Source organism: Pristiophorus japonicus, chromosome 1 (assembly GCF_044704955.1).
Source record: "Pristiophorus japonicus isolate sPriJap1 chromosome 1, sPriJap1.hap1, whole genome shotgun sequence".
In the NCBI taxonomy this organism is placed as follows: Eukaryota; Metazoa; Chordata; class Chondrichthyes; family Pristiophoridae; genus Pristiophorus; species Pristiophorus japonicus.
The window spans coordinates 308688446-308701690 of NC_091977.1; the positions used below are offsets into that span (position 1 = coordinate 308688446).

The 13245-nt window shown below is 44.3% G+C and overlaps 1 protein-coding gene across 1 annotated transcript in view; it reads left to right on the plus strand.

Moving 5' to 3' along the window:
* The window catches only part of LOC139263977 (collagen alpha-1(XXI) chain-like), a 143607-nt gene that overhangs the window by 40279 nt on the left and 90083 nt on the right, over positions 1–13245 (plus strand). The window contains exons 2-4 of the mRNA XM_070880105.1: positions 2961–3185; positions 3819–4379; positions 11827–11992. Coding sequence (XP_070736206.1) covers positions 2961–3185; positions 3819–4379; positions 11827–11992 — 952 coding nt within the window. The remainder of the gene's footprint in view (positions 1–2960; positions 3186–3818; positions 4380–11826; positions 11993–13245) is intronic.

Sequence of the window (13245 nt, forward strand, 5' to 3'; positions counted from 1 at the left end):
ACAAATCTCTCCCTCCCTTTCTTGGGCATAACAACACGATTATCCCATAGCAAACAATCAGAAGTTTGTCTTTGCGACGGTTGTAAGGTTTGATCTCATCACACACTTCCCTGGGAATGGACAACCAACCACCACGAAGGACACAGCGCTTTACAACCGATCAGATCAGATCCAGGCTGGTGCAGGTCCTAACTTGTTGAGCAGTGACAGGTGACCCTTCACTCTCAAAGGCATCCATGACCAACAGTAGGTCTGCGGACTGTGGCGTTTCCACCTCCGGCGTGGGCAGCGGTAAATGGCTCAATGCATTGGCACAATTCTAGATGCCAGGTCTATGGCGAATTACATAATCATAGGCAGATAATGTCAGCGCCCACCTCTGGATGCGGGACGACACGTTGGTATTGATGCCTCTATGCTCTGAAAACAAAGATATGAGCAGCTTGTGATCGGTTTCAAACTCTAAGCGAAGCCCAGCAGATACTGGTGCATCTTTTTAACCCCATAAAACTTCTTTCTCTACCATGCCGTAGGCTCTTTCCGCTTTAGACATGCTTCTCGACGCGTATGCAATGGGGTTGTAGTTTGCCCGACTCATTGGATTGTTGGAGCACGCAACCAACCCCATGTGATGAAGCATCACAGGCCAATACTAAACGCTTACACGGGTCGTAATATACCATCAATTTATTGGAACAAAGCAAATTTCTAGCCTTCTCGAAGGCCCTGCCTTGAGATACACCCCAAACCCAGTTGTCGCCTTTTCTGAGCAGCATGTGCGGTGGCTCTAATAATCTGCTTAATTTAGGTAAGAAATTACCAAAGTATTTGAGAAGATCAAGGAACGAACGCAGCTCCGTCACATTCTGGGGTCTGGGTGCATTTTTGATGGCCTCTGTTTTCGAGTCCGTAGGCCTAATGCCATCTGCAGCAATCTTCTTTCCCAGGAATTCGACTTCCAGTGCCATAAAGACGCACTTTGAATATTTTAGCCTGAGCCCCACTTTGTCCAGACAACGTAGAACCTCTTCCAGGTTGTGCAGGTGTTCAGCAGTGTCACGACCTGTGACCAGAATATCATCTTGGAATACCACGGTTTGAGGGTCGGACTTCAGTAAACTCTCCATGTTTCTCTGAAATATGGCTGCAGCCAAGCAAATTTCAAAAGGACACCTGTTGTAAATGAACAGCCCTTTATGCGTATTGATGCACGTAAGTTTCTTTGACGATTCGACAAGCTCCTCCTATACACTTCCTCCTCAGGTATCTCAGGTTGCATTGCCGGATCCGCTCCTGATCGGTCATCATCACCCTCGTAGTGTGTCGCAGCACGCTTGCTGAGCTGCGGACACATCCGCTGAAGGTGCCCCATTTTCACACAGCCTCTACAAATATACTGTCTGAAACGGCACTGATGAGGCCGATGATTGCCCCCACAACGCCAACAGGGTGAAATTGGATTTGTGCCCAGTGGCAGACTTCGAGCAGCTACAGGTTTCGCAAACACAGTCGGATAGGCCCTGCCAGGTGCAGCTCTGCCAAACGCCGACACAATCTGGTGCACAGTACTTGCCATGGAGTTCCGACTCTGTGAGGATATCTGCTTTGTACTATTGACCATGGTCAGGCAAGCATGGGCGATCGTGGTGGCCCTGCTCAGATCCAGCGTCACCGTAGCCAGCAGCTTCCACAGGATCACCTCGTGGTTTATGCCTATTACAAAGACATAGCGCAGCATGTCTTCCAACGCAGTTCCAAACTTACACGGCCCAGCGAGACGTCTCAGGTCGGCAACAAATTCCACCACGTCCTGGCCCTCAGAACGAACATGCTTGTAACAGCAATATCTCGAGATAATGATGCCTTCTTTAGGTTTGTGATGGTCCCGAATCAGAGCACACAATTCCTCATAGGTCTTTACCGTTGGACGTGCAGGCAAGCGCAGATTCTTTGAGGCCATAAATGTTTGGACCATAAACCGTGAGGAAAACCGCCCTGCGCCTAACTGCGTCAGCGTCTTCATCCATCTTGTTCGCCATGAAGTACTGGTCGAGGCGATCTGTAAAATCCTCCCAGTCTTCTCCCTCCACGAATTGCTCCAGGATTCCAATGGTGCTCTTTTTTTTTGTGTGTGAAAGTTCGTATTGTGTCTCATCGCCAAATGTTGCTTATGCAATAACTCAATAGGCTTAGTACCATGAACTCAATCATGTGCGACTTGACTACTTTATTAGCTCTTAAAGTGAGGATTAAACATGGAGGCTTTCTTTACATACAAGGGCTGCACGTGTTTGTCTGTGGCCCAATGACCTCCGATGGTCGCCCTCCCGACAGGTAAACTCAGGTATACATGCATTACATGAGTGATGCTGGCAGTGCCACATTTATTGCCCAAGACTAGTGGCTGGGAAGGCGGTGGTGAGCCTCATCCTTGAATTGGTGCAGTCCTTATGGTGGTGGTACTCTCATAATTGTGGTAGATAAGCAATTCCAGGACTTTTACCCAGTAACAGTGCAGGAATGGTGATATAACTGCAAGTGAGGATGGTGTATGACTTGGAGAGGAAATTGGAGATGATGGTGTTCTTATGATGTTGCTGCTCTCCTCCTCGGTGGGTGGAGTTCATGAGGCTGGGAGTTGCTGTTCAAATAAGCTTGGCGAGTTTCCGCAGCGCATCCTATAGGTGGTACATATTATAGCCACAATGTGCTGGTGGTAGGGGATGGATATTGAGTTCAGTAGCAAGGGCACTGGTCAGACAAACGGAGAGAGGTTCCACCTGTACTACTAATAATTATATTTTGAATGAATTTATAAATAAAAGCTTGATAAAAGTTATTTTTTTAAAAGAAATATGTTTAAACCCCCCCGGCATGTTTTTTGCTTGGCCGCTATCTTTCTCCTTGATGCCGGGGTTACCAGCTGACTCCTCCTCGTTGCCCTGCTGGAACTCCTGCAGCCACAGTCCTTGGGCCGGCCACTCCTCCACTCCGGGTGGTCTGGCTGACGGGCTACGTCCTCGGGCCTGCTCGGACCGCGCTGACTCTTCGGGCCTGCTTGGGTCGCACCGACTCTTTGGGCTGCGCCGACCTCCTGCTGATGCCGCTGACACTTCGGGGCGTGCCAATACTTCGGGCCCGCTGGGCCTGCTCGGCCGCCAATCTCCTTCCCCATCCGACCTCGGGCAACCTCCTCCCTTCCCCGCTCCCCCCCCCCCCTCGATCTTGGGCCGCCTCCCCCGACCTCGGGCCGCTGACCTCCCCTCTTCCAGCAAAATCCCTTATCTGGCACAGGCCAGGTCCCGAGGGTGCCGGATAAGGGTGGTTCAACCTGTATTGACATTGAAAAAAATTAAAGTCCCGAAATAAATTTATTCTCTATAATTTACTAAATATTTCTAATGTTTAACAGTTATACTTAGTGTGGACAGCGCAACTTTTTCTCCTCTTTGGAGGCCATGGCTACCATTTTGGAGATAAGTCATTGGGGCAAATGGGGCAAATGGTGACCGTCATGACCAGAGGAACCATGCAAATATCAAATGCTGTTGGTTGTTTGTTCCCTAACACAATCATAAGGCTTTACACTTAGTGGCTATCCCAATAAAATCTAATTGTGGCGCATTGTGCAATATTTATGCTTTCAAATTCTTTTACATTGGGTCAAATTGCTCTACGGATTTAAAAGAACAGTTGGCAGGAAAATTTATCAAATGTGAAAGTAACCTTTTGGCTTTCACTCTTGAATATTTAGGTGTTTTGTTGGTTAATGTTGTCAAATTCTAAATAAACTCTTTGCCCATTTATTCTGTCAATAGGATGCAGAACAGCAATGAATGATTTGGTTTTCATCATGGATGGATCCTGGAGTGTGGGAATCGACAATTTTGAAACAGCAAAAACATGGCTAGTTAATGTCACGAGTGGATTTGACATTGGACCTGCATATACGCAAGTAGCTGTTATCCAGTACAGTGATACTCCACGTCTGGAGATTCCATTTGGTCAATTCCTGACCAATAAAGAACTAATTGCTGGAATAGAAAGTATTAAATACCTTGGCGGAAATACTCAAACGGGCCACGCTATTAAGTTCGCAACAGAGACTGTTTTTCCCTCTTCACAAAGAACGAAGACAGCTAAAAACAAAATTGCCGTTGTTGTCACGGATGGAAAGTCTCAGGACGATGTTGTTGATGCTTCTGTTGAAGCACGTGTAGACAAAATAATCCTGTTTGCTGTCGGAGTTGGATCTGAAATAACAGAATCAGAACTTAAAATGATTGGCAACAAACCTTCTACAACCTACGTTATATTTGCTGAAGATTATGAAACTATTGAGAGAATTAAGGAAGCAATGCAGCAGAAGATATGTGAAGGTGAGCATTTACTTATTTTAATGATGGGTATATTTGGTGACCTTGTTCAGTCACGTTCTGACAAAACATTTTGTATTCAAGTTTCGTGGCTGTAATTTACCAACAATACTTGAGTTTTTCCAGTTTTGAGCAATTGGATAGTGCAGCCCGGAAGCAAAGCATTCCATCACTGAGCAGGAAAGAACTGACATTGTGTAGCTCCGTCTATTTGAATTGTGCCTTCCATGAGCTAGTTATGCAATGACATAGCCAAAGATCTGAGAACTCCACAGCTAACAGTGCCCCACACTCTTGGATGGAGGAAGGTGTATGATGGTAAAGTGTTACAGGGGATGATAGAAAGAACTAAATTCGAAAATGTGAACAACTGTTGCACCTATCAATCAACTATTGAAAACAGGAATAAAAATATGTGGAATTTTAGCCAGTGAAACCTCTGGTAGTTTTCAGCAAAACCTTTGATTCTTGTAATGATTTCCATTGCTCCGCATTGCTTTATAATTGTGACTACAAACACAGATGCATTTACTTCTGTGCGATTGAGTAAAGTAAACACATTTTCATGAAGTGCGTCTTGAGATCCATGATACCTGAAGGACTGAAATTCCTCCTGTTAATTTTATGGAAAAATTGGATAAGTATAAAATGGGAAGTATTCTTTTGAATTGGTTGTTCAGCTTTTTTTTAATCATTACATCTCTTCCCAATGGTCCTAGATTTAGTTTAATACAATAGTTTCACATTATTGATCCTTTCATGGAGTACTTCTGCAGATAATTAGCAGTTCAGCTCCTATGGCATAAATCTCTGCAGTGTGGAGGTTGGCTTATTGTGTTATATGTCCACAGGAAATCCTAGTCATGTAAGTTACACAACATAAAAAGGCTAGATAGCAGCCCTACAGTGAGTAAAACAGAAACAGACATTTCTAGACATGTATCTGTAGTAAAGATGTTTATTAATCAGTAAATTCAACACAAATTATTTCTGAATAATAGATCCAGTACCATAACCACTAGGCTACTGTACCCATCCATCTGAACAGACTGATGGGGCCTTGGTTTAACATCTCATCCGAAAGAAAGCAACTCTGGCAATGCAACACTGCCCCAATACTGTGCCAAGGTGTCGGTCTACATTATGTGTTCACGAACTTCAGTGAGGCTTGAACCCACAACCTTCGAACAACCAAACTGTCACTGTTAACCCACTGTTAACCAGATCCACTGAATCTGATAATGCCCCACCCCGCCGCCCAGCAGTTATATTGTTGGGGTAATAGGCTACTTTGTAACAGCGAATAATGCATTGGATGCCTCCTGTTGATACAGTGTCTTGACCAGTGCCACAATAATTTCTCCTTGGTGTCTAGAAATATTATTAGCCAGGATTTGGCATTTCTCAGTTTCTACCTCATTGGACAGCCTACACCTCGGAATGCATCCCTTCTTGTTTAGGGTAGTTCATTCTGAGCCTGTGGAGCATTTTATGATAACGTGGTGAGCTGCAGAGTCATGAGACATTCACTTATCCTACAGGGGGAGTCTCTGAGATGGCCCACTAGCTCATTCTTGTTGGCATTCTTCTTCTGGTTTACCTTTCCAGAAGAAGATGTAGACACCTCTTTTTGTTCTTTGAGCTGGCCCTTCCCTGCCCGCCGGGTCTCATTTAGGGCGGTGATGTCGACGTCGAAGCGTCTGAGTTCCCGGGCAATGATAGCAGTGTTATCTGGTCTGTCGCTGTTGGAGTTGTCCATGAGGGTCCTGATGTTTCAGGTTCTGAACTTCATTTTGAAGGGTGGAAGATGCCTGTGTGTGAGTTCTTTTAACATGGGATTGCCATTGCACACCGGCTACCACACGGGCTTAGCTGAGTAAGGTCTAGGTCCAGTGGCAAGGGGGTCCAAGACAACTGGAGACCAGGCACTGCTGTATGGGCCTAGTTGCCTACGGTGAGTTGCGAGCCATAAACTCGATGCTCAGCAGTGCCTTTCGAGGAGATCTAAGGTGTGGAGAGTGGGTGTGAGAGATTTGAGGTAATACTTCCCTCTTCCAGGTGTTAGCTCCTGGCTTTAGGCAGGCATTGGGATGGCCAGAGATCCACTTCGTGGAAGGAGGAGGTCAGAGTGGCCACCGCCATTGCACTCACTACGTGCTCAACAGGGGCTCCGCAGCAAGGGCGGACATCAATGATGAGGTCCAGCACCGCCTCCAGTCTGCCATTGCGGCCTTCATCCACCTGAGGAGGAGAGTATTTGAAGACCATGACCTCAAATCTGGCACCAAGCTTATGGTCTACAGGGCAGTAGTAATACCTGCCCTCCTATATGGCTCAGAGACACTTCAAAGCGCTAGAGAAGTACCACTATCGCTGCCACCGCAAGATCCTGCAAATCTATTGAGAGGATAGATGCACCAATGACCGTGTTCACGCTCAGGCCAACACCCCCAGCATCGAAGCACTGACCACACTCGATCAGCTCCGTTGGGTGGGCCACATCGTCCACATGCCCGACATGAGACTCCCTAAGCAAGTGCTCTATTCAGAACTCCTACATGGCAAGCGAGCCCCAGGTGGGTAGAGGAAACGCTTCAAGGACACCCTCAAAGTGTAACATCCTCACCGGCACCTGGGAATCCCTGGCCCAAGACTGTTCAAAGTGGAAGAAGAACATCCAGGAAGGCGCTGAGCACCTCGGATCACGTCGCCGAGAGCATGCAGAAACCAAGCGCAGACAGCGGAAAGAGCGTGCGGCAAATGAGGCTCCCCACCCACCCTTTCGTCCAACCACTGTCTGCCCCACCTGTGATAGAGACTGTCATTCCCGCATTGGACTGCACAGTTACCTGAGAACTTTTAGAGTGGAAGCAAGTCTTCCTCGATTTCGAGGGACTGTCTATGATGATGATGATGATAACATGGCTTCCTCCTTGCTACCTTTCTCTTATAATTCCCGTTCTTGCCACTCTTCCTCAATTAGAACAGGAGGTTTCCCAAATACTTTGAAAGATATTGCAGCCAGAGCAAATTTGCAACAGTATGTCCACCACAGCGGGCTTGCTGGCAAATATAAAAATGCCCAGGCATGGGTTTAGGTAAAAAGTTTAAACTTGTACACAATCCTTCCAAAGAGCATCGCTCCCTACCCCCTGCACATGTTCGCACTAGAGTTGCCAACCCTCCCGGATTGTACGGGAGTCTCCTGGAATTTAGGATAGTTCTGCCGGGGGCTGCTGTGATCAACTCGAGAGAAAATCAGAAGTAGAGTTGATAGGCAGCGCCAGTGCACCAATGAGAATACAGAACATTGATGGGCTGGCGTGAAGGACAATAGGCACAGGCCAACGGGGTGGGGAATTTCCATCAGCAGGTTAGGCTGCTCAGGAGTCTGTATGAGCACATTTCCGGATTACTGATACTGCTTCACTTGCCGAGTGATTCCAACCTTTTCTGCTTTTGCTTGAGATTGTAGAGAATTGACTACATTTCTCGGGCAGTTAGGGGATCAGAGACCAACTCTCGGGGTGAGGGACCAGAAAGCCCAATTATCTGGGTGAGGGGGGTAGGATCAGAGAATAACTCTTGGGATGAGGGACCAAAGAGCCCAAATCTTTGCGGGGGTAGGGCAGGGTGAGGGAGGGATCAGTAAGAAACTCTTGGGATGGGGGACAGAGAGGACCTCTCGGTAGAGGGGGACAGAGAGCAACTTGGAGCAGTGAGAAAGTTGAATTTGCTCTTAAAATGTAGTATCTCGTGAGAGTTACTTTATTATAAATGCAAATTGCAAAATAATATTGTCTTCTGAGAATGTCTAATGGAATAGTGGGTATAAAGGGATACGGAGCCAAGGCAGGTGTATGCAGTTGGGATACAGATCGGCCATGATATGAATGGCAGAAAATGCTCGAGGGGCTGAATTGCCTACTCCTGTTCCTATGTTTCTAACTGTAAATCACTAAGCACAGCAGCCACCTGCTGAGTGAGGCGTTTGTACTCTGGGACCGGTTAGATCTGAACATTAAATACAGAATAGGCTGGGGCTCTTGTCTCTATAATAGAGAAGGCTGAGGGGGTGATCTGCTGCAGGTCTTTAAGATTATGGAAAGGTTCAATAGGGTAGACGTAGAAAGGATGTGAGGGAGACAAAAACTAGGGGCCAGAAATATAAGATAGTCACTAATAAATGTAATAGGGAATTCAGGAGAAACTTCTTTAACCAGAGAGTGGTGAGAATGTGGAACTTGCTACCACAGGGAGTGGTTGAGACGAATAACATGGATACATTTGAGGGGAAGCTAGATAAACACATGAGGGAAAAAGGAATAGAAGGACATGTTGATAGGGTGAGATGAAGAGGGGTGGGAGGAGGCTCGTGTAAAGCATAAACACAGTCATGGACCAGTTGGTCTGAATGGTCTGTTTCTGCGCTGTAAATTCTATGTAATCTATGTAATCCTTGTTTGCTCCCTCATATGAACGGTAAAATGAAGTAAACTGGGGAATAAAGGTGTCCTTAAATCAGATCTGGCATGCAGATATAGTGCTGAAAATAAACTTGGCAGGATCTGTATGGGGTCTTTTGTTGACTAACCCAGATTTCTTACTGATATCAAGGATTTCATTTTTAGTGTGTAGGGTGGATAGGAAACCTATAGTATCCGTGTGATACATTTCTTTAAATATTCAATTGTGGTATATCCTGTGCAAGTGAGTGGTGCCGGATAGTACAGAAAGAAACGGCGATAATATTCTGGATCGACACAGAAACCACAACTGCGCTTAGCCACTCTTAATGCAACTGAAGGATGCATACAGAAATAATGTTTCCATTATAGGCAAAATATTAAGATCTTCATTTTGAATTTTGTTGAAATGTTTTCTGTACCGGATACAGTTTATTTTCAAATGCTCTTGAAATGTGTTGAGTTGTAATCTGTCTATCAAATCCAATTTAAAAAAATCTTCCCCTTCATAAAGAGTAAAGTAATTCAAATGGCCAACTAAAAATAAACAAGTTTGCAAATACATTTAGCAGATACAGTGGGAGTAATTGAAATCAATGGATGAAAATCGGACAGGTTCAACCACAGCTACGTTATCTGCTCTGGCAGATTACCGCCAGTATTTGTGTCAGTCACCTTTTCTAAATCCACCACAGCACGTGACCTGTGCCAAGCACCATTTTGTTACAAGAAGGCACTTCTGATGTTTTGCCCCACTAATAATACTACATGGAAAAAAAATATCAACACGTAGGTCATATCTAACTTAGACAAGGATTTAATCTTACTTCTTGATCTAGCTTGACATTCCCAGTGTATAGGGAGTACTGCACTGTTGGAGGTGCCACCTTTCAGATGACATCTTAAACCGAGGCCCCGTCTGCCTTCTCAGGTTAATGTAAAAGATGCCATGGCACTATTTCAAAGATGAGCAGGAGTTCTCCCCGGTGTCCTGGCCAACATTCATCCCTCAACCAAATCACTAAAACAGATTATCTGGACATTATCACATTGCTGTTTGTGGAACCTTGTTGTGTGCAAATTGGCTGACACCTTTCCTACCTTACAACAGTGATTACACTTCAAAAACACTTAATTGGCTGTAAAGCGCTTTGGGACATCCTGAGGTCAGGAAATAGAATATAGAATGCAAGTCTTTTTTTCTTTAGCTCCAAGAGCTATCTGCACAAGGATTGTGAAATTAATTGTGGCTTTTTCTGCACCTGCATTGTAGGGTTGCCAACCCTCTTGGATTGCCTGGGAGTCTCCTGGAATGGAAGTTAAATCTCCCAGGAACTATTACTGAGAGAAAAGTAAAGCTATGCGCCTGAGATTTGCGCCTGAGTACATCCTCCCCATCTGCGCCAACCCATATTCCCACTAGAACTCACTGACCTGCCCATTTGCCTTTTCAGGCTAAATGGTGGTGGTGGAGTTTGCCAATTTGTTGGTGCTGTCCTTGTTTTCTGGTTCGCTCCTCAACATCACTTCTCCATTCATCATCTCAGCTAAGTTTGCGGGAAATTTTAAATCAAAGAAAGAAAGAAAAAAACTTGCGTCTCTCGTGCCTTTCATGACCTCAGGACGTCCCAAAGTGCTTTACTGCCAAAGGATGAAAGGGTGGTAGAGGCTGAAACCCCCATTACATTTAAAAAGTACTTGGATGTGCACTTAAAGAGCCGTGTCCTTCAGGGCTACGGATGTAGCGCTGGAACGTGAGATTGGGCCGGGTAGCTCTTTTTTGACCGACACGGACCCGATGGATCAAATGGTCTCCTTCTGTGTCATCATTTTCTTTGATTCTATGAATGAAGTACAGTCACTGGTGTAGGCATGGGAGGCTTAAAATTTCCATTTGCGGCCCAGAGGACCAGATAGGAAAGTAAACATACATATCTTGATTGGCCTCTTCTGCTTCCGATCCTCTTCTCACTTGACTTTACCTGGCAGGAAAGCCGCTGTTGGGTCCTGATGATGTTATGAGACCCCAAGCTGCATATTTACAGAAGGACCATGCCGGTTTTAGGCGGATGTCTTTGCCGCCTGCTCAGAAGGACAGGTTAAAGTTGAATATCAGAGGATTGAGGCAGCACATCAGTGGATAAATCACCGGTCGATTTTAACTGCCTACCCACCTGGTTTCTGCTGAGCGGGTAGGGTTAAAATCAACTCCATTATTTAAGAGTAAAATCATATTTCACCTACTGCTACTTCCAGTTGCCATGACCTCTGGATATTTCTTTTGCAGCTAAGTAATCCTTTGTTGGAAAGGGGTGTTCCTATCTTGTGCTGAAATTTCCTTGCAAGCCTTTGGAACTGTGACTGATAAGATGCTGTAATAGTTTCCTTTGCTCTTTGAGGACTTCCAGCTATTGTAATTTCCCCGAGAAAACTATTAAAGGCAGGTTTAGATAACAGTAATTTATTTTTATGTTCTTCTGCTGAGATTATGAGCCATCATTGGGCCATAGTAGTTTTGTGGAGCCAGAAGCAGCTCTCCAATACTGCTGGCCCCACAGAAATTTTCTCTTCGAAAATTCTGGGCCTTTTCTTGAGCTGCCACTGGCGGTCCCTTTGAGGACCACTAGCAAGACCGCTCGCCACGAATGGTCGGAGCGTGTGCAGTTGCATGTACTGCCCATTTGTACCTGAATATTACAAATGGGGTCCTACAACGAGAGTTAATTTGAATTTCCATCACGCACTTCCTAACAGCTGGTTATAGAGAAACATTGGAAGAAGTCTGGGAGCCAGCGACTTGCCTCCACCTGAGTCAGTAAAAATTGAATTCTGTGACATGTCTTATAAAAGGAGACCGCATAAGGATGACATAGGGGAAACAAAGTACACTTAAATCTAAAATTAAAATAAGTGTACGTTAAAAATATGAAGCTAGTACCTGTACAGAACAATATTGTCTTCATTTTATCTGATTTGTTCATCAGAATCATTATGTCCTACAAGAATCCCTGTAGCTGCACGTGATGAGAAAGGGTTTGAACTGATGTTGGGCTTTAAAATACCGCAAAAAGCTCAGGAAATATCTGGATCATTGACCACAGAAGCAGGTTTCCTATTGACGTCTCAAACAGATGTGACAGAGAATACCAGGTATGGTTTACAGTTGAAGATGTAATAATCTGTGTCTAAGCATATTCTAGTCCACAAAATAAATGTGGAAAAAAAGGAATCAAATCCTTATTATAGCATGGCAAAAACACACCTGAGGTCAAGGTTTTCAACTGGTGGAAATAGCAAAAAGCTACACTTTGATATAAATAACCACAATATTATCACCATATTTGAACTGACTGATCCTGGGGCAACTCCCACTATTTTTATTCTTAGACCTCTGCCAATCTTGCAACTTGACTAAAATTTTTCTGAATAGCCAAGAAAATTATGAATTGATAATTTAAAGCTGCAGCATTTATGTCAGAAGAGACTAGTTATAATTTTCCCAAGATTTTTAAATTTAAACAGAGATTTCTTCATGAAGAGCATAATCTGTAGGGATAGTTGAAAGGAAATTGTATTACATGGAACATTATCACGATATCTCCATGGGAAGTCCTGAATATTGTGATCAGAATTTTTAAATATACGTGTAGAGTTGAATCCTTTGAAAAGCATAATTGTTTGCCAGGAAATGTTATTCTTGGTTCAGAATTTCTACAGTCCCTAGATAAAAATTGCTAATCTGCAAATTTTTGTCACCACTTCTTGAACAATTAAATCTGAACGAACACAATGGAAAATACTGAACCAAAATATACATCTTACAGCAAAGCCATTTCAGTTCTAAAATGTACTAAAGTCTTTATAAAATTGGGAGTAAATTGATGTGATTTATATCAACGACTATTTAATAATGGATAACTGGGAGTTTTAGTGTTTGGATCATGATAAGAACAGAAGAAATAGGAGCAGGAATAGGCCATTCGGCCCTTCGAGCCTGCTCCGCCATTCGATAAGATCATGCACGATCTTTTACCTCAACTCCACCTTCCTGCCCTATCCCCATATCCCTTGACTCCATTATTATCCAAAAATCTAACGATCTCTGTCTTGAATATATTCATCAACTGAGTATCAACAGCCCTCTGGGGTAGAGAATTCCAAAGATTCACATCCTTCTGAGTGAAGAAATGTCTCCTTATCTCAGTCTTAAATGGACTGATGTTGCATTTAAATACAATTTACAGCCCATTTTATGCTCCCTGTGTGATTTTCTTTTCAATTGTGGAAAAGAAAGCCGGACAGAGGGTCGAACGATCCATCAATTCACTATCGCTTGCTTTGCTCTTCCACACAGGACAAATGTCATCCCCATTAATGTCTCATCAGGAATTATATATAGTGGA